General features: G+C 39.3%; 1 protein-coding gene across 1 annotated transcript in view; it reads left to right on the top strand.

The window, feature by feature from the left end:
* LOC128653797 (ABC-type organic anion transporter ABCA8) overlaps positions 1-22050 on the top strand; it is a 669484-nt gene that overhangs the window by 170256 nt on the left and 477178 nt on the right. Inside the window, exon 6 of the mRNA XM_053707306.1 lies at positions 2346-2572. Within this exon, the coding sequence (XP_053563281.1) occupies positions 2346-2572 (227 nt within the window). The remainder of the gene's footprint in view (positions 1-2345; positions 2573-22050) is intronic.

Below are 22050 nucleotides of genomic sequence, written 5' to 3'. Positions count from 1 at the left end.
GTTAGGGCAGCAGATTAGTGGTACATAGGGATAATGTAGGTGGCGGGGGTGTACGGAGCGGCAGATTAGGGGTTAAAAATAATATGCAGGGGTCAGCGATAGCGGGGGCGGCAGATTAGGGGTTAATAAGTGTAAGGTTAGGGGTGTTTAGACTCGGGGTACATGTTAGAGTGTTAGGTGCAGACGTAGAAAGTGTTTCCCCATAGGAAACAATGGGGCTGCGTTAGGAGCTGAACGCGGCTTTTTTGCAGGTGTTAGGTTTTTTTTCAGCTCAAACAGCCCCATTGTTTCCTATGGGGGAATCGTGCACGAGCACGTTTTTGAAGCTGGCCGCGTCCGTAAGCACCGCTGGTATCGAGAGTTGCAGTGGCGTTAAATTATGCTCTACGCTCCCTTTTTGGAGCCTAACGCACTGAAAACCCAGCCATTCTGTGAACTCTAAATACCAGCGGTACGCTTAGCTAACGCACCCCTTTGGCCGCAAAACTCTAAATCTAGGCGTAAGTTTAAACTAACAATTAAACTAATATAACTATTAAACTAAAATTAAACTAACTACCAATTAAAGAAAAGTAAAATACACATTAAAAAAATCCTAACACTACTATAAAAATACTTTGTAATTTTTATAGTAGTGTTAGGATTTTTTTAATGTGTATTTTAGTTTTCTTTAATTGGTAGTTAGTTTAATTTTAGTTTAATAGTTATATTAGTTTAATTGTTAGTTAAAACAGACGGCTAGATTACGAGTTGTGCGTTAGGGTAAAAAAGCAGTGGAAGAGTCCTTAAATAGTGTGCCAAGGACTGGAAAAAGCATGCCTCCAAGATACGGGCAAATAGAGTGCCAGAAAATCACCCTTAAACAGAGACCCAATGGCATAGTGTGCAAGAAGCAAAGGAGGACAGCGCGACCCGCTGGAGGATACAGAGGAAGTCAAGAGTGCGCTAACCCAAAGGTAAGGAGTGAGGTCCCCTAAGCAGATTAACAGTGCTGGTTATGACAGATGTGATATGCAATATCGTGACCGCGCTAACTTACGCACATATAACAAGTTGAAAGTAAATAGGTGTGCTCGAACACATGAAATTTGAGCTTTTCTGCACTATATTAGAACAGAAAGCTCAATTAATAATATGAGGCTAGTTATAATGGTATGTGAAACAAATTTAACACATACAGGCAGCTCACTTCAGGTAACTGTTGCCTGGTGTGCATTTCACCCTAGCTTTCTGTTCTAAGATATTGCATGACTGTGGCATAAATTTTCTGGAACAGTGTCCCATATTTGATAATAGAACTGCTGCAGTTTGTTATTAGTCATACAGATAGCCTTTGTGTGTGGGAAATTTGTTCCACATACAATTGTAGCTAGCTATAGTGTTATGAACAGGGGACCCTCCGCAGTGATGCTCTTTAAGTAGTTTGATTTGGGACAGTGTCCCTGCTTTATGCTAAGGCACTTTAACTGCCGTTCTGGGGGGTCTTACTGATAGATTATTTGTCTATATTTACTATTATATGGCAGTCTCACACAGGTCCGATCTGTGCCATTTTTAATATTGTATATGCATGTTGTTTTGTGTATTTCCGTGAGTTACAGAATTTTTATTTATAACTTAATACAAGCTATATTTTATATACTTCTTTTCCTACCCCTTCATAATAATTGACTCGCAAGTGAGTGCTTCTATTGGTGCTTCCTTTTCTTTCTTTTGATTTAATATTATTGTCCGGCACTGAGCACCCTCCACAATTCTCTTTTTTGTGGACCCAATATAGGTGTCCTGTAACTGTTTTGTGTATTTTTTATTTTATTTTTACTAATTTTATCAGAGTGTTATTATGAGTGTAACTGTACTTTTCAATGTATTATTAATATGTTCAGGTGATATTTTAGTTTCAGTGCATCTGTTTCAGGTGCTTCAATATTTGGGTATTATGTCCCTTTAAGCTCCTGTGTTTCTCAAGTATCAATGGATGGCTTCTTGTACTTTGTACATTCCTATTTATTAACAGGTCTGCTGATAATTGTAGGGTTAGCGTGACTAAAAACTTTGCGTAAAGGGAAAAGTGTAAGTAAAATTTGCACCAAACACAACATAAATATATTCAAATATAAAGTTACACTCATATTATACCGCTTAGAAGAAAATCTTATTAAATCAGTTTGAATTACAAATAGCATCAAGAGTTTTAAATCTTGGTATCACTTTTTAAAGACACAAAAAGCTGTTATCATGTTACAATAATACTTCAGTTTCAATTCTTCTTCCTCATTTTAATTAACTGTACAATTATACTACAAACGTATTGAAATAACAGTTAATTATCTGATATTTTCCAGCTGACCACCAATCATTTGGTATGGGAAAACATGGCATCCATTGTAGCAACCAGGATGAAATTCTTCGGTATTATGTACAGACAAAACCTACAAACAATTATATATAGTTTTGCCATTGCTATGTGTTATGTCTCGATGACGTACCTCTTGGCCATTTATGTCACAAGGGAGAGGAGTGAAATGAGAGAGATCATGAAGATGATGCGGGTGAAGGATTTAGCATTTTGGTGAGTTTTGCTTATTGAATGATCAAATGATAATGGTCAATAATGAAGCTGCCAAGTTCTAGATATGTATTTTGATAGGAGTGTTTGTTATTATTTCCGTAGATTTCTCTTTTCCGGGGTTATTGCAAAATGGTATTAACAGGACAGTCAACACCAGAATTTTTGTTGTTTAAAAAGATAGATAATCCCTTTATTACCTATTCCCCAGTTTTGCACAGCCAACACAGTTATATTAATATACTTTTTACCTCTGTGATTACCTTGTATCTAAGCTTCTGCTGACTGCCCCCTTATTTCAGTTCTTTTGACAGACTTGCATTTTAGCCAATCAGTGTTCACTCCTAGGTCACTTCTCGTGCATGAGCTCAATGTTATCTATATGAAACACATGAACTAATGCCCTCTAGTGGTCAAAATTCATTCAGATTAGAGGCAGTCTTCAAGGTCTAAGAAATTAGCATATGAACCTCCTAGAATTAGCTTTCAACTAAGAATACCAAGAGAACAAAGCAAAATTGGTGATAAAAGTAAATTGGGAAGTTGTTCAAAATTACATGCCCTATTTAAATTATGAAAGTTTTTTTTGGACATGACTGCCCTGTTAAGTATTTAGTTCCCTCAACATTCTCCCAAATATAACTTTAATGTAAGGTTTAAAGAAGGAAGATTAAAAGGTTTTACAATAATACAAAACAGCCACGAACCATTAATATCAAAATAAATGTTATAAATTAATAAACAATGTCACAAAATATGGATTATGGTTAGGGTTGTGAGTAACCTCATAGTTGCAATACAAGGTGAAAAATTAATATGGTGGGGAGGGATCAATTTCTCTTATTAGAGGCCATATAACTTCAATATGTATAAGTTCTAGAATGTGTGTAAAGAGGGATAGTGCTGCTGCTGCTGATTTTATAGGGAAATTGATAGCTAGGCTAGTGTATTCAGTGTCCACTACAGTCCTGAAGGACTCATCTGATCTCTGCTGTAAGGACAGCACCCCAAAAAGCCCTTTTTAGGGCTAGAACTTCAGCCCAAAAAGCCCTTTTTAGGGCTAGAACTTCAGTCGTTTTTTTTTTTTTTTGTAATCTAATTGCATTTGCCTGCCTGTCAGCCTGTGTGTGAGGCTCACAGCATATACTGTGCCTACTTGCTCATTGCCGCCACTTATATCTGGTGTAACATTAGTGTAAATTTAAAAAAAAAAAACTTTTACATCAGTTTGCTAGTGTAATCTAATTTCATTTTCCATCAGGCCTGTGTGTCAGGCCCACAGCATATACTGTGATTAATTGCTCTGTGCCACCACTTATATCTGGTGTAACATTAGTGTAAATTAAAAAAAAAAAAACTTTTACATCAGTTTGCTAGTGTAATCTAATTTCATTTTCCATCAGGCCTGTGTGTCAGGCCCACAGCATATACTGTGATTAATTGCTCTGTGCCACCACTCATATCTGGTGTAACATTAGTGCAAATTTAAAAAAAAAAACTTTTACATCAGTTTGCTAGTGTAATCTAATTTAATTTTCCATCAGGCCTGTGTGTCAGGCCCACAGCATATACTGTGATTAATTGCTCTGTGCCACCACTCATATCTGGTGTAACATTAGTGTAAATTTAAAAAAAAAAAACTTTTACATCAGTTTGCTAGTGTAATCTAATTTCATTTTCCATCAGGCCTGTGTGTCAGGCCCACAGCATATACTGTGCCTAATTGCTCTGTTTTCAACCACTCATATCTGGTGTAACATTAGTGTACATTTTTTAAAAAAAAACTTTTACATCAGTCTGCTAGTGTTATTTAATTTTAGTTGCCAGGCCAGCCTGCCATTAGTGCCAGCCTGTGTGTCAGGCTCCCAGCATATACTGTGCCTACTTCCATCCTCAGTGCCACCACTCCTATCTGTTGTAACATTAGTGTAACTTTTTTAAAAAAAACTTTTTACATCAGCTAGTGTTATTTAATTTTAGTTGCCAGGCCAGCCTGCCACTAGTGCCAGCCTGTGTGTCAGGCTTCCAGCATATACTGTGCCTACTTCCATCCTCAGTGCCACCACTCATATATGTTGTAACATTAGTGTAACTTTATAAAAAAAAAACTTTTACATCAGTCTTCTAGTGTTCTATAATTTTAGTTGCCAGGCCAGCCTGCCACTAGTGCCAGCCTGTGTGTCAGGCTCCCAGCATATACTGTGCCTACTTCCATCCTCAGTGCCACCACTCATATCTGTTGTAACATTAGTGTACATTTAAAAAAAAAACTTTTACATCAGCTAGTGTTATTCAATTTTAGTTGCCAGGCCAGCCTGCCACTAGTGCACTGCCAGCCTGTGTGTCAGGCTCTCAGCATATACTGTGCCTACTTCCATCCTCAGTGCCACCACTCATATCTGTTGTAACATTAGTGTAACTTTTTTTATTTTTACTTTTTACATCAGTCTGCTAGTGTTATTTAATTTTAGTTGCCAGGCCAGCCTGCCACTAGTGCCAGCCTGTGTGTCAGACTCCCAGCATATACTGTGCCTACTTCCATCCTCAGTGCCACCACTCCTATCTGTTGTAACATTAGTGTAACTTTTTTTAAAAAAACCTTTACATCAGCTAGTGTTATTTAATTTTAGTTGCCAGGCCAGCCTGCCACTAGTGCCAGCCTGTGTGTCAGGCTCCCAGCATATACTGTGCCTACTTCCATCCTCAGTGCCACCACTCCTATCTGTTGTAACATTAGTGTAATTTTTAAAAAAAAACCTTTTACATCAGTCTGCTAGTGTTATTTAATTTTAGTTGCCAGGCCAGCCTGCCACTAGTACCAGCCTGTGTGTCAGGCTCCCAGCATATACTGTGCCTACTTCCATCCTCAGTGCCACCACTCATATCTGTTGTAACATTAGTGTAACTTTATAAAAAAAACTTTTACATCAGTCTTCTAGTGTTATTTAATTTTAGTTGCCAGGCCAGCCTGCCACTAGTGCCAGCCTGTGTGTCAGGCTCCCAGCATATACTGTGCCTACTTTCATCCTCAGTGCCACCACTCATATCTGTTGTAACATTAGTGTAACTTTTTAAAAAAAAACTTTTACATCAGCTAGTGTTATTTAATTTTAGTTGCCAGGCCAGCCTGCCACTAGTGCACTGCCAGCCTGTGTGTCAGGCTCTCAGCATATACTGTGCCTACTTCCATCCTCAGTGTCACCACTCATATCTGTTGTAACATTAGTGTAACTTTTTTAAAAAAAACTTTTACATCAGTCTGCTAGTGTTATTTAATTTTAGTTGCCAGGCCAGCCTGCCACTAGTGCCAGCCTGTGTGTCAGGCTCCCAGCATATACTGTGCCTACTTCCATCCTCAGTGTCACCACTCATATCTGTTGTAACATTAGTGTAAATTTAAAAAAAAAAAAACTTTTACATCAGTCTGCAAGTGTTATTTAATTTTAGTTGCCAGGCCAGCCTGCCACTAGTGCCAGCCTGTGTGTCAGGCTCCCAGCATATACTGTGCCTACTTCCATCCTCAGTGCCACCACTCATATCTGTTGTAACATTAGTGTAAATATTTTTAATTTATTTTTTTACATCACTCTGCTAGTGTTATTTAATTGCAGTTGCCTGCCTGCCAGCGTGTGTGCCAGGCCCACTTTCCAACTAGTGCCACCAATCATATTTGTTATAACAGTAGTGTAAATATTTAAAAAAAATACTTTTTTGACTGTGAAACATCAGTCAGCTAGTGTAATCTAATTGCAGTTGCCTGCCTGCCAGTGTGTGTGCCAGGCCCACTTGCCAACTAGTGCCACCAATCATATTTGTTATAACAGTAGTGTAAATATTTAAAAAAATAACTTTTTTGACTGTGAAACATCAGTCAGCTAGTGCAATCTAATTGCAGTTGCCTGCCTGCCAGTGTTTTTGCCAGGCCCACTTGCCAACTAGTGCCACCACTCATATTTGTTATAACAGTAGTGTAAATATTTAAAAAAAAAACTTTTTTGACTGTGAAACATCAGTCTGCTAGTGCAATCGAATTGCAGTTGCCTGCCTGCCAGCGTGTGTGCCAGGCCCACTTGCGAACTAGTGCCACCAATCATATTTGTTATAACAGTTGTGTAAATATTTTAAAAAAATAAATTTTTGACTGTGAAACATAAGTCTGCTAGTGTAATCTAATTGAAGTTGCCTGCCTGCCAGCGTGTGTGCCAGGCCCACTTGCCAACTAGTGCCACCAATCATATTTGTTGTAACAGTAGTGTAAATAATTTAAAAAAAAAACTTTTTGGACTGTGAAACATCAGTCTGCTATTGTAATCTTATTGCATTTGCCTGCCTGCCTGCCAGCGTGTGTGCCAGGCCCACTTGCCAAGTTAGTGGCACCACTCATATTTGTTGTAACAGTAGTTTAAATATTTAAAAAATAAACATTTTTCACTGTGAAACATCAGTCTGCTTTTTTGTGTCAGGCTCACAGCGTATACTGTGCCCACTTGCCCAGTGCCACCACTCATATCTTGTTTAATAGTAGTGTAAGTGTACATTTAAAAAAAATAAACTTTTTGGATTGTGAAACATCAGTCTGCTTTTTTGTGTCAGGCTCACAGTGTATACTGTGCCCACTTGCCCAGTGGCACCACTCATATTTTGTTTAATAGTAGTGTAAGTCTACATTTTAAAAAAAAAATGACAGGCAGAGGCAGGCCACCCCGCAGGTGCCGTCGTGGTCGTGGTGCTGTGATTCCCTTTGACCCTACAATAATGCACAGTGTTCAGAGGCCACGTGCCATGAACGCGAAAAGTTCTGAGGAGGACCTAGTTGAATGGCTAACACAGGACACCCAATCTTCTACAGCTTCCGCTCCTAACCTTGACGCACCATCCACCTCCAGCTTCGCTTCGGGCACCTCTCAAGTGACCAGTGCCACTCGTCCGCCTGCCGCCACCACCAACACTAGCACCACAGCTGCTTCAGTTGATCTGTCAGAGGAGTTATTTACACATCAGTTGGAAGAAATGAGTGATGCGCAACCATCATTGACAGAGGATGTAGATAACAGTGATATGTCTCAGTCAGGCAGCATTACAGAACCTCTGCAACTGGTATACCTGAAAGAATCAGACAGGACTACCTGTTCCAGAAGGAACTACTACTATTGCTTTATTTCACTCAGGACTAGCTTTTAAAAACACACCAGTAAGCTTATGGTTATACACACTCCTTAAAATCGTATCTATCAAATGTATATTGCATCTATTGATCTATGTAATTCATATCTATCAAATGTATATTGCATCTTTTGATCTATGTAATGTGTATCTATCAAATGTATATTGCATCTATTGATCTATGTAATTCGTATCTATCAAATGTATATTGCATCTTTTGATCCATGTAATTCGTATCTATCAAATGTATATTGCATCTTTTGATCTATGTAATTCGTATCTATTAAATGTATATTGCATCTTTTGATCTATGTAATTGGTATCTATCAAATGTATATTGCATCTATTGATCTATGTAATCTATGGATCTATCTATCTATCAAATCTATCGATCTCGTGGCCGGACTGTTTTGTGACAGCCACTTGTGTTTCGGTCAAATTTGAAGTAGGAGGACAGACCAAGCATCTTCTTCCATCTCCCTGTTCCGAAAATCAAGGCCATATAGACCTCCCCCGATAGGGGGAGTAACAGGAATTAAACTGATAAGAATAGTACTACTTAGTACTTAACACACCAAGGGTCCCAGACCGCATGTCTTATTGTTATACTCTGTCAGGGAAATTATATATCTATCAAATCTATCTATTTATCTATCGAATCTATCTAACTATCAATCGTATCTATCAAATATATATTGCATCTATTGATCTCTGTAATTCGTATCTATCAAATGTATATTGCATCTTTTGATCTATGTTATTCGTATCTATCAAATGTATATTGCATCTTTTGATCCATGTAATTTGTATCTATCAAATGTATATTGCATCTTTTGATCTATGTAATTCATATCTATCAAATGTATATTGCATCTTTTGATCTATGTAATTCGTATCTATCAAATGTATATTGCATCTTTTGATCTATGTAATTCGTATCTATCAAATGTAAATTGCATCTTTTGATCTATGTAATTGGTATCGATCAAATGTATATTGCATCTTTCGATCTATGTAATTGGTATCTATCAAATGTATATTTCATCTATTGATCTATGCAATTCGTATCTATCAAATGTATATTGCATCTATTGATCTATGTAATTTGTATCTATCAAATGTATATTGCATCTATTGATCTATGTAATTCATATCTATCAAATGTATATTGCATCTTTTGATCTATGTAATTGGTATCTATCAAATGTATATTGCATCTATTGATGTAATTCGTATCTATCAAATGTATATTGCATTTTTTGATCTATGTAATTTGTATCTATCAAATGTAAATTGCCTCTTTTGATCTATGTAATTCGTATCTATCTAATGTATATTGCATCTTTTGATCTATGTAATTGGTATCTATCAAATATATATTGCATCTATTGATCTACGTAATCTATGTATCTATCTATCTATCTATCAAATCTATCGATCTCGTGGTTGTGCAAATGGACTGTTTGCGGTTGTTTGCGGTGCGTTAAACGGGGAGTTCGGTCTGTCACTGTGAAGCGGGCGTAACCCTTACACTACCTGATCGATACAACATCATACCTGATGTTTTAAAGCACGTTATTCCAAACAATTTAGGAATGTTAGGTGATTTATGCCCTTTATGGCTTAAAACCAGACTCTGCATCAACTATGTAATTTTCCGTGGGAGTTTTGCCATGGATCCCCCTCCCGCATGCCACAGTCCAGGTGTTAGTCCCCTTGAAACAACTTTTCCATCACTATTGTGGCCAGAAAGAGTCCCTGTGGGTTTTAAAATTCACCTGGCCATTGAAGTCAATGGCGGTTCGCCCTGTTCGCGAACATTTGCGGAAGTTCGCGTTCGCCGTTCGCGAACGCAAAATTTTAGGTTCGCGACATCACTAATGGGCTAACGCCAGAACATAAAGCTCTTAACTACTGTGCTATAAAGTACACTAACACCCATAAACTACCTATGTACCCCTAAACCGAGGGCCCCCCACATCGCAAACACTAAAATAAATTTATTTAACCCCTAATCTTCCAACCGGACACCGCCGCCACCTACATTATCCCTATGAACCCCTAATCTGCTGTCCCTAACATCGCCGACACCTATATTATATTTATTAACCCCTAATCTGCCCCCCCCAACCTCGCCGCCACCTACCTACACTTATTAACCCCTAATCTGCCGACCGGACATCGCCGCCTCTATAATAAATGTATTAACCCCTAAACCGCCGCACTCCCGCCTCGCAAACACTATAATACATTTTATTAACCCCTAATCTGCCCTCCCTAACATCGCCGCCACCTACCTACAATTATTAACCCCTAATCTCCCGCCCCCAACGTCGCCGCTACTATAATAAAGTTATTAACCCCTAAACCTAAGTCTAACCCTAACCCTAACACCCCCCTAACATAAATATAATTTAAATAAAACTAAGCAAATTTACTATCATTAAATAAATTATTCCTATTTAAAACTAAATACTTACCTATACAATAAAACATAAGATAGCTACAATATAATTCATATTTACATTGTAGCTATTTTATGTTTTATATTTATTTTACAGGCAACTTTGTATTTATTTTAACTAGGTACAATAGCTATTAAATAGTTAATAACTATTTCATAGCTACCTAGTTAAAATAACTACAAAATTACCTGTAAAATAAATCCTAACCTAAGTAACAAATACACCTACACTATCAATAAATTAAATAAACAATTATCTAAACTAAAATAAAATTAAATACAATAAAATAAATTACCAAAAAAAACAAACACTAAATTACAAAAAATAAAAAAAGATTACAAGAATTTTAAGCTAATTACACCTAATCTAAGCCCCCTAATAAAATAACAAAGCCCCCCAAAATAAAAAAATGTCCCTACCCTAATCTAAATTACAAAAAGTAATCAGCTCTATTACCAGCTCTTAAAAGGGCCTTTTGTGGGGCATTGCCCCAAAGTAATCAGCTCTTTTACCTGTAAAAAAAAATACAACCCCCCCACATTAAAACCCACCACCCACATACCCCTACTCTAACCCACCCAATCCCCCCTTAAATAAACCTAACACTAACCCCCTGAAGATCTCCCTACCTTGAGTCGTCTTCACCCAGCCGGGCACCAGTGGTCATCCGATCCGTCCAGTAGTCTTTATCCGATGGGGCAGAAGAGGACATCCAGACCGGCAGAAGTCTTCATCCTATCCGGGCAGAAGAGGACATCCGGACTGGCAGACGTCTTCATCCAAGCGGCATCTTCTATCTTCATCCATCCGACGAGGAGCGGCTCCATCTTCAAGACCTCCGGCGCGGAGCATCCTTACAGACCGACGACTACCCGACGAATGAAGGTTCCTTTAAGGGATGTCATCCAAGATGGCGTCCCTCGAATTCCGATTGGCATGAAATGATCAGCCAATCGGAATTAAGGTAGGAAAAATCTGATTGGCTGATGGAATCAGCCAATCAGATTGAAGTTCAATCCGATTGGCTCATTGGATCAGCCAATAGAATGCGAGGTCCAACTTAGGTTAGGATTTATTTTACAGGTAATTTTGTAGTTATTTTAACTAGGTAGCTATTAAATAGTTATTAACTATTTAATAGCTATTGTACCTAGTTAAAATAAATACAAAGTTGCCTGTAAAATAAATATAAAACATAAAATAGCTCAAATATATGTAAATATGAATTATATTGTAGCTATCTTATGGTTTATTTTATAGGTAAGTATTTAGTTTTAAATAGGAATAATTTATTTAATGATATTAAATTTGTTTAGTTTTATTTAAATTATATTTATGTTAGGGGGGTGTTAGGGTTAGACTTAGGTTTAGGGGTTAATAACTTTATTATAGTAGCGGCGACGTTGGGGGCGGGAGATTAGGGGTTAATAATTGTAAGTAGGTGGCGGCGAGGTTAGGGAGGGCAGATTAGGGGTTAATTAAATTTATTATAGTGTTTGCGAGGCGGGAGTGCGGCGGTTTAGGAGTTAATACATTTTTTATAGTGGCGGCGATGTCCGGTCTGCAGATTAGGGGTTAATAAGTGTTGGTAGGTGGCGGCGACGTTGGGGGGGTCAGATTAGGGGTTAATAAATATAATATAGGTGTCGGCGATGTTAGGGGCAGCAGATTAGGGGTTCATAGGGATAATGTAGGTGGCGGCGGTGTCCGGAGCGGCAGATTAGGGGTTAATAGTATAATGCAGGTGTCAGCGATAGCGGGGGCGGCATATTAGGGGTTAATAAGTGTAAGATTAGGGGTGTTTAGACTCTGGGTTCACGTTAGGGTGTTAGGTGCAGACTTAGAAGGTGTTTCCCCATAGGAAACAATGGGGCTGCATTAGAAGCTGGACGCTGCTTTTTTGCAGGTGTTAGGTTTTTTTTCCAGCCAGCTCAGCCCCATTGTTTCCTATGGGGAAATCGTGCACAAGCACGTTTTAGCCAGCTCACCGCTACCGTAGGCAACGGTGGTATTACAGGTAGGAGAGGAGCTAAATTTGCTCAACGCTCCCTTTTCTGAGGCTAACGCAGCCATTCAGAAAACTTGTAATACCATCGTTGTCTTCAGTGAGCGGTGGAAAAAAAGCCTTGTTAGCCCCACGGGTCTTTACCGACAAAACTCGTAATCTAGGCGTAAGTTTAAACTAACAATTAAACTAATATAACTATTAAACTAAAATTAAACTAACTGCCAATTAAAGAAAACTAAAATGCACATTAAATGCACATTGGCTGGGAAGAAGATGGCTCCGCTCCGCTCTGGATGAATAAAGATAGAAGACGCCGCCTGGATGAAGATGTCTGCCGGTCCGGATGTCCTCTTCTGCCCCATCGGATGAAGACTTCTGGCTGGATCGGGTGGTGCCCGGCTGGGTGAACATGGCTAAAGGTAGGGTGATCTTCAGGGGGTTAGTGTTAGGTTTATTTAAGGGGTGTTTGGGTGGGTTAGAATAGGGGTAAGTGGGTGGTGGGTTTTAATGTTGGGGGGGGTATTGTATGTTTTTTTTACAGGTAAAAGAGCTGATTACTTTGGGACAATGCCCAACAAAAGGCCCCTTTAAGGGTTTGGTAATAGAGCTGATTACTTTTTGTAACTTAGATTAGGGTAGGGACATTTTTTTTTATTTTGGGGGGCTTTGTTATTTTATTAGGGGGCTTAGATTAGGTGCAATTAGCTTAAAATTCTTGTAATCTTTTTTATTTTTTGTAATTTAGTGTTTGTTTTTTTGTAATTTATTTTAGTGTATTTAATTGTATTTTAGTTTAGATAATTGTTTATTTAATTTATAGATAGTGTAGGTGTATTTGTAACTTAGGTTAGGATTTATTTTACAGGTAATTTTGTATTTATTTTAACTAGGTAGCTATTAAATAGTTATTAACTATTTAATAGCTATTGTACCTAGTTAAAATAAATACAAAGTTGCCTGTAAAATAAATATAAAACATAAAATAGCTACAATGTAATTATGAATTATATTGTAGCTATCTTATGTTTTATTTTATAGGTAAGTATTTAGTTTTAAATAGGATAAATTTGTTTAGTTTAATTTAAATTATATTTATGTTAGGGGGGTGTTAGGGTTAGACTTAGGTTTAGGGGTTAATACCTTTATTATAGTAGCGGCGACGTTGGGGGCGGGAGATTAGGGGTTAATAATTGTAGGTAGGTGGCGGCGAGGTTAGGGAGGGCAGATTAGGGGTTAATAAAATTTATTATAGTGTTTGTGAGGCGGGAGTGCGGCGGTTTAGGGGTTAATACATTTATTATAGTGGCGGCGATGTCTGGCAGAGTAGGGGTTAATTAGTGCTGGTAGGTGGCGGCGACGTTGGGGGGGGCATATTAGGGGGTAATAAAGATAATATAGGTGTCAGCGATGTTAGGGGCAGCAGATTAGGGGTTCATAGGGATAATGTAGGTGGCGGCGGGGTCCGGTCGGAAGATTAGGGGTTAATAATTGTAGGTAGGTGGCGGCGAGGTTAGGGAGGGCAGATTAGGGGTTAATAAAATTTATTATAGTGTTTGTGAGGCGGGAGTGCGGCGGTTTAGGGGTTAATACATTTATTATAGTGGCGGCGATGTCTGGCAGAGTAGGGGTTAATTAGTGCTGGTAGGTGGCGGCGACGTTGGGGGGGGCATATTAGGGGGTAATAAAGATAATATAGGTGTCAGCGATGTTAGGGGCAGCAGATTAGGGGTTCATAGGGATAATGTAGGTGGCGGCGGGGTCCGGTCGGAAGATTAGGGGTTAAATATATATAGTATAGTGTTTGCGATGTGGGGGGGGCCTCGGTTTAGGGGTACATAGGTAGTGTATGGGTGTTAGTGTACTTTATAGCACAGTAGTTAAGAGCTTTATGTTCCGGCGTTAGCCCATAAAGCTCTTAACTACTGACTTTTTTTTGCGGCTGGAGTCTTGGAGGTAGAGGCTCTACCGCTCACTTTCGTAATACCAGCGTTAGGCAAATCCCATTAAAAAGATAGGATACGCAACTGACGTAAGGGGATTTGCGGTAGCCTCGAGTCGCGGTGGAAAAATGAGCGGTGAGCCTGTACCTGTCAGACTCGTAATACCAGTGGGCGTTAGAAAGCAGCGTTGGGACCTCTCAACGCTGCTTTTTAAGGCTAACGCAAAACTCGTAATCTGGCAGTTTGTAATTTTTATAGTAGTGTTAGGATTTTTTTAATGTGTATTTTAGTTTTCTTTAATTGGTAGTTAGTTTAATTTTAGTTTAATAGTTATATTAGTTTAATTGTTAGTTTAAACAGACGGCTAGATTACGAGTTGTACGTTAGGGTAAAAAAGCAGCGTTAAGAGGCCCTAATGCTGCTTTTTCCTTACCGCTGGTATTACGAGTCTTGCAGGTTTAGGGGCACCGCACACGATTTTGGCCTTACCGCAAAACGACTTACGTAAACTTCGGAAAGTCTTTTTTCTATGGGACTTCCATAGCGCCGGTATTACGATTCTGTCCTGGGAGGCCACAAAGTGAGCGGTACAACCTACCCTGTCAAGAGTCCTAACGCATTTAAAAGCCAGTAGTTAAGAGTTTTATGGTACAATGCCAGTGCTAAAAAGTACACTAACACACATAAAGTACCTATTAACCCCTAAACCGAGGCCCCCCCCGCATCGCAAACACTATAATACAATTTTTAACCCCTAATCTGCTGCTCCGGACACCGCCGCCTCCTACATTATATTTATGAACCCCTAATCTGCTGCCCCCAACATCGCCGACACCTACATTATATTTATTAATAGTGATGTCGCGAACCTAAAATTTTGCGTTCGCGAATGGCGAACGCGAACTTCAGCAAATGTTTGCGAACCGGCGAACCGGGCAAACCGCCATTGACTTCAATGGGCAGGCGAATTTTAAAACCCACAGGGACTCTTTCTGGCCACAATAGTGATGGAAAAGTTGTTTCAAGGGGACTAACACCTGGACTCTGGCATGCCGGTGGGGGATCCATGGCAAAACTCCCACGAAAAATTACATAGTTGATGCAGAGTCTGGTTTTAAGCCATAAAGGGCCTAAATCACCTAACATTCCTAAATTGTTTGGAATAACGTGGGTTATGAGTGGTGCCACTAACTTGGCAAGTGGGCCTTGCACACACGCTGGCAGGCAAGCTACTTCAATTAGATTACACTAACAGACTGATGTTTCACAGTCAAATTTTTTTTTTTTTAATATTTACACTACTGTTATAACAAATATGATTGGTGGCACTAGTTGGAAAGTGGGCCTGGCACACACGCTGGCAGGCAGGCAACTGCAATTCAATTCAACTAGCAGACTGATGATTCACAGTCAAAAAAGTTTTGATTTTAAATATTTTCAAAACTGTTATAAAAAATATGATTGGTGGCAATAGTTGGCAGCAAGTGGGCCTGGCACACATGCTGGCAGGCAGGAAACTTCAATTAGATTACACTAGCAGACTGATCTTTCACAGTCAAAAAATATATTTTTTGTAATTTTTACACTACTGTTATAACAAATATGATTGGTGGCACTAGTTGGCAAGTGGGCCTGGCACACACGCTGGGAGGAAGGCAACTGCAATTAGATTACACTAGCTGACTGATGCTTCACAGTCAAAAAAGTTTTTGTTTTTTTAAATATTTAAAATACTGTTATAACAAATATGATTGGTGGCACTCGTTGGCAAGTGGGCCTGGCACACACACTGGCAGGCAGGAAACTGCAATTCAATTGCACTAGCAGACTGATGATTCACAGTCAAAAAAGTTTTAATTTTAAATATTAACACTACTGTAATAACAAATATGATTGGTGGCACTAGTTGGCAAGTGGGTCTGGCACACACTCTGGCAGGCAGGCAACTGCAATTCAATTGCCCTAGCAGACTGATGATTCACAGTCAAAAAAGTTTTAATTTTAAATATAAACACTACTGTAATAACAAATATGATTGGTGGCACTAGTTGGCAAGTGGGCCTGGCACACACGCTGGCAGACAGGCAACTGCAATTAAATAACAATAGAAGACTGATGTAAAAATTTTTTTTTTTTTAAATTACAGTAATGTTACAACAGATAGGAGTGATGGCACTCAGGATAGAAGTAGGCACAGTATGTGCTGGCAGCCTGACACACAGGCTGGCACTAGTGGCAGGCTGGCCTGGCAACTAAAATTAAAAAACACTAGAAGACTGATGTAAAATTATTTTTTTTACAAAATTTAAAATAATGTTACACCAGATAGGAGTGGTGGACTGGCACTGAGGATGGAAGTAGGCACAGTATATGATGGCAGCCTGACACACAAGCTGGCACTAATGGCAGCCAGGCTGGCCTGGCAACTAACATTAAATAACACTAGAAGAGGACTGATGTAAAAAAAAATGTTACACCAGATATAAGTGGTGGAAAAAAGAGCTAGTAATCACACTATATGATGTGGGCCTGACACATAGGCCTGATGGAAAATGAAATTAGATTACACTAGCAAAATGATTTAAAAGTTTTTTTTTTAAATTTACAATAATGTTACGCAGATATGAGTGGTGGCTGGCACAGCAATTAAGCACAGTATATGCTGTGTGAGACTTACACACAGGCCTGATAGAAAATGAAATTAGATTACACTAGCAAAATGATTTTAAAGTTTTTTTTTTTTAAATTTACACTAATGTTAAGCAAATATGAGTGGTGGCTGGCACAGAGCAATTAACCACAGTATATGCTGTGTGAGCCTGAGACACAGGCCTGATAGAAAATTAAATTAGATTACACTAGCAAAATGATTTCAAAGTTTTTTTTTAAAAAAATTACAATAATGTTAAGCAGATATGAGTGGTGGCTGCTGGCACAGAGCAATTAACCACTGTATATGCTGTGTAAGCCTGACACACAGGCCTGATAGAAAATGAAATTAGATTACACTAGCAAAATTATTTAAAAGTTTTGTTGTTAAGCAAATATGAGTGGTGGCTGGCACAGAGCAATTAACCAAAAGACTGAAAAAAACTGAAGTTCTAGCCCTAAAAAGGGCTTTTTGGGGTGCTGTCCTTACAGCAGAGATTAGATGAGTCCTTCAGGACTGTACTGGACACTAAATACACTAGCCTAGCTATCTATTTCCCTATAATGTCAGCAGCAGCAACACTAAACCTCCTCTCACTAACAAAGCAAGATCGTAATGAATCTAAAATGGCTGCTGCCCAGAAGCTGTGAGGGTCTGTGAGGGAGTGTCTGCTGCTGATTGGCTGAAATGTGTCATCAGGCTTTGAGATACAAGGTCAAAGTTTACTCAATGATAAAGAATAGGGGGCAAATCGAACATCCCATATGTTCGCCCGCAGCGGCGAACGCGAACAAGCTATGTTTGCCGGGAACTGTTCTCCGGCGAACTGTTCGCGACATCACTATTTATTTACCCCTAATCTGCTGCCCCCAATGTCGCCGCCACCTACCTACACTTATTAACCCCTAATCTTCCGCCCCCAACGTCGCCGCCACTATAATAAATATATTAACCCCTATACCGCCGCACTCCCGCCTCGCAAACATTAGTTAAATATTATTAACCCCTAATCTGCCGTCCCTAACATCGATCAAACAATTATTACGGTATTCAGCACTACAGTGTCCAAAAGTGCATGGTGTAAGGGGCAGCTGCAATGTCCCCAGATAACTCTGTATAAGTGAAAGTAACACCAGCACTTGGTTGTCTTTGAAAAAACTTTTATTGGAGTTACATAAAAAGCAGCAACGTTTCGTGGTTAAACCACTTAGTCATGCTAACTGTACAACACTATTCACAATTCTTTTAAACCTGTTTTGGCGCCACAGGGCTTCTATGTGGAGAGTTAACACTCCCTCTAGTGGTTACTAAATATATTGTGTGTACAAATTAAAAACAATCGCCTAGATTACGAGTTTTGTCGGTAAAGACCCGCGGGGCTAACGAGGCTTTTTTTTCCAACGCTGACTGAAGACAACGCTGGTATTACAAGTTTTCTGAATGGCTGCGTTAGCCTCAGAAAAGGGAGCATTGAGCAAATATAGCTCCACTCCTACCTGTAATACCAGCGTTGCCTACGTTAGCGGTAAGCTGGCTAAAACGTGCTCGTGCACAATTTCCCCATAGGAAACAATGGGGCTGAGCTGGCTGGAAAAAAACCTAACACCTGCAAAAAAGCAGCGTCCAGCTTCTGACGCAGCCCCATTGTTTCCTATGGGGAAACACTTTCTAAGTCTGCACCTAACACCCTAACATGAACCCAGAGTCTAAACACCCCTAACCTTACACTTATTAACCCCTAATATGCCGCCCCCACTATCGCTGACACCTGCATTATACTATTAACCCCTAATCTGCCGCTCCGGACACCGCCGCCACCTACATTATCCCTATGAACCCCTAATCTGCTGCCCCTAACATCGCCGACACCTATATTATATTTATTACCCCCTAATCTAACCCCCAACAACGTCGCCGCCACCTACCAACACTTATTAACCCCTAATCTGCTGACCGGACATCGCTGCCACTATAATAGATGTATTAACCCCTAAACCGCCGCACTCCCGCATCGCAAACACTATAATAAATTTTATTAACCCCTAATCTGCCCTCCCTAACTTCGCCGCCACCTACCCACAATTATTAACCCCTAATCTCCCGCCCCCAACGTCTCCGCTACTATAATAAAGTTATTAACCCCTAAACCTAAGTCTAACCCTAACCCTAACACCCCCCTAACATAAATATAATTTAAATTAAACTAAACAAATTTACTATCATTAAATAAATTATTCCTATTTAAAACTAAATACTTACCTATAAAATAAAACATAAGATAGCTACAATATAATTCATATTTACATTGTAGCTATTTTATGTTTTATATTTATTTTACAGGCAACTTTGTATTTATTTTAACTAGGTACAATAGCTATTAAATAGTTAATAACTATTTAATAGCTACCTAGTTAAAATAACTACAGAATTACCTGTAAAATAAATCCTAACCTAAGTTACAAATACACCTACACTATCAATAAATTAAATAAACAATTATCTAAACTAAAATAAAATTAAATACACTAAAATAAATTACAAAAAAAAACACACACTAAATTACAAAAAATAAAAAAAGATTACAAGAATTTTAAGGTAATTACACCTAATCTAAGCCCCCTAATAAAATAACAAAGCCCCCCAAAATAAAAAATATCCCTACCCTAATCTAAATTACAAAAAGTAATCAGCTCTATTACCAGCCCTTAAAAGGGCCTTTTGTGGGGCATTGCCCCAAAGTAATCAGCTATTTTACCTGTAAATAAAAATACAACCCCCCCAACATTAAAACCCACCACCCACATACCCCTACTCTAACCCACCCAATCCCCCCTTAAATAAACCTAACACTAACCCCCTGAAGATCTCCCTACCTTGAGTCGTCTTCACTAGTGATGTCGCGAACTGTTCGCCGGAGAACAGTTCCCGGCGATCTTAGCTTGTTCGCGTTCGCCGCGGGCGGGCGAACATATGCGATGTTCGATCCGCCCCCTATTCGTCATCATTGAGGAAACTTTGACCCTGTATCTCACAGCCTGCAGACACATTTGAGCCAATCAGCAGCAGACACTCCCTCACAGACCCTCCCAGCTCCTGGGCAGCAGCCATTTTAGATTCATTACGATCTTGCATTATTAGTAAGAGGAGGTTTAGTGCTGCTGCTGCTGATATTATAGGGAAATAGATAGCTAGGCTAGTGTATTTAGTGTCCACTACAGTCCTGAAGGACTCATCTAATCTCTGCTGTAAGGACAGCACCCCAAAAAGCCCTTTTTAGGGCTAGAACTTCAGCCCAAAAAGCCCCTTTTAGGGCTAGCACTTCAGCCGTTTTTTTTTTTTATTATTATTTGTAATTTTATTTGCATTTGCCTAGCTGTCAGCCTGTGTGTGAGGCTCACAGCATATACTGTGATTAGTGCCACCACTGATATCTGCTTAACATTAGTGTAAATTAAAAAAAAAAAATAATTAAATCATTTTGCTAGTGTAATCTAATTTCATTTTCTATCAGGCCTGTGTGTCAGGCTCACACAGCATATACTGTAGTTAATTGCTGTGCCAGCCACCACTCATATCTGCTTAACATTATTGTAAAATAAAAAAAAAAAAACTTTTAAATCATTTTGCTAGTGTAATCTAATTTCATTTTCTATCAGACCTGCGTGTCAGGCTCACACAGCATATACTGTGGTTAATTGCTCTGTGCCACCACTGATATCTGCTTAACAATCATTAGTGTAAATTTAAACAAAAAAACTTTTAAATCATTTTGCTAGTGTAATCTAATTTCATTTTTTATCAGGCCTGTGTGTCAGGCTCACACATATAGACCTTCCCCGATAGGGGGAGTAAAAGGGATTAAAGTGCTAAGAATAGTACTAGTTAACACAACCTTACCATGGCTCCCAGACCGCATGTCGTATTGTTATATTTTGTCAGGGTAATCAGGCAGGCTATATAGACCTCCCCCGATAGGGGGAGTAAAAGGGATTAAAGTGCTCAGAATAGTACTAGTTAACACAACCTTACCATGGCTCCCAGACCGCATGTCTTGTTGTTATACTTTGTCAGGGTAATCATGCAGGCCATATAGACCTCCCCCGATAGGGAGAGTAACAGGTATTAAACTGCTAAGAACAGTAATACTTAACACAACCTAGTTACCATGGGTCCCAGACCGCATGTCTTGTGGTTATACTTTGTCAGGGTAATAATGCAGGCCATATAGACCTCCCCCGATAGGGGGAGTAACAGGTATTAAACTGCTAAGAACAGTAATACTTAACACAACCTAGTTACCATGGGTCCCAGACCGCATGTCTTGTTGTTATACTTTATCAGGGTAATCATGCAGGCCATATAGACCTCCCCCGATAGGGGGAATAACAGGTATTAAACTGCTAAGAACAGTAATACTTAACACAACCTAGTTACCATGGGTCCCAGACCGCATGTCTTGTTGTTATACTTTGTCAGGGTAATCATGCAGGCCATATAGACCTCCCCCGATAGGGGGAGTAACAGGTATTAAACTGCTAAGAACAGTAATACTTAACACAACCTAGTTACCATGGGTCCCAGACCGCATGTCTTGTTGTGATACTTTGTCAGGGTAATCATGCAGGCCATATAAACCTCCCCCGATAGGGGGAGTAACAGGTATTAAACTGCTAAGAACAGTAATACTTAACACAACCTAGTTACCATGGGTCCCAGACCGCATGTCTTGTTGTTATACTTTGTCAGGGTAATCATGCAGGCCATATAGAGCTCCCCTGATAGGGGGAATAACAGGTATTAAACTGCTAAGAAGAGTAATACTTAACACAACCTAGTTACCATGGGTCCCAGACCGCATGTCTTGTTGTTATACTTTGTCAGGGTAATCATGCAGGCCATATAGACCTCCCCCGATAGGGAGAGTAACAGGTATTAAACTGCTAAGAACAGTAATACTTAACACAACCTAGTTACCATGGGTCCCAGACCGCATGTCTTGTTGTTATACTTTGTCAGGGTAATCATGCAGGCCATATAAACCTCCCCCGATAGGGGGAGTAACAGGTATTAAACTGCTAAGAACAGTAATACTTAACACAACCTAGTTACCATGGGTCGCAGACCGCATGTCTTGTTGTTATACTTTGTCAGGGTAATCATGCAGGCCATATAGACCTCCCCCGATAGGGAGAGTAACAGGTATTAAACTGCTAAGAGCAGTAATACTTAACACAACCTAGTTACCATGGGTCCCA

The sequence above is a fragment of the Bombina bombina genome, chromosome 1 (genome assembly GCF_027579735.1).
Source record: "Bombina bombina isolate aBomBom1 chromosome 1, aBomBom1.pri, whole genome shotgun sequence".
Taxonomy (NCBI): domain Eukaryota; kingdom Metazoa; phylum Chordata; class Amphibia; order Anura; family Bombinatoridae; genus Bombina; species Bombina bombina.
Note: the sequence above shows the minus strand (reverse complement) of the source record. Positions and strands in the feature narration are given on the sequence as shown.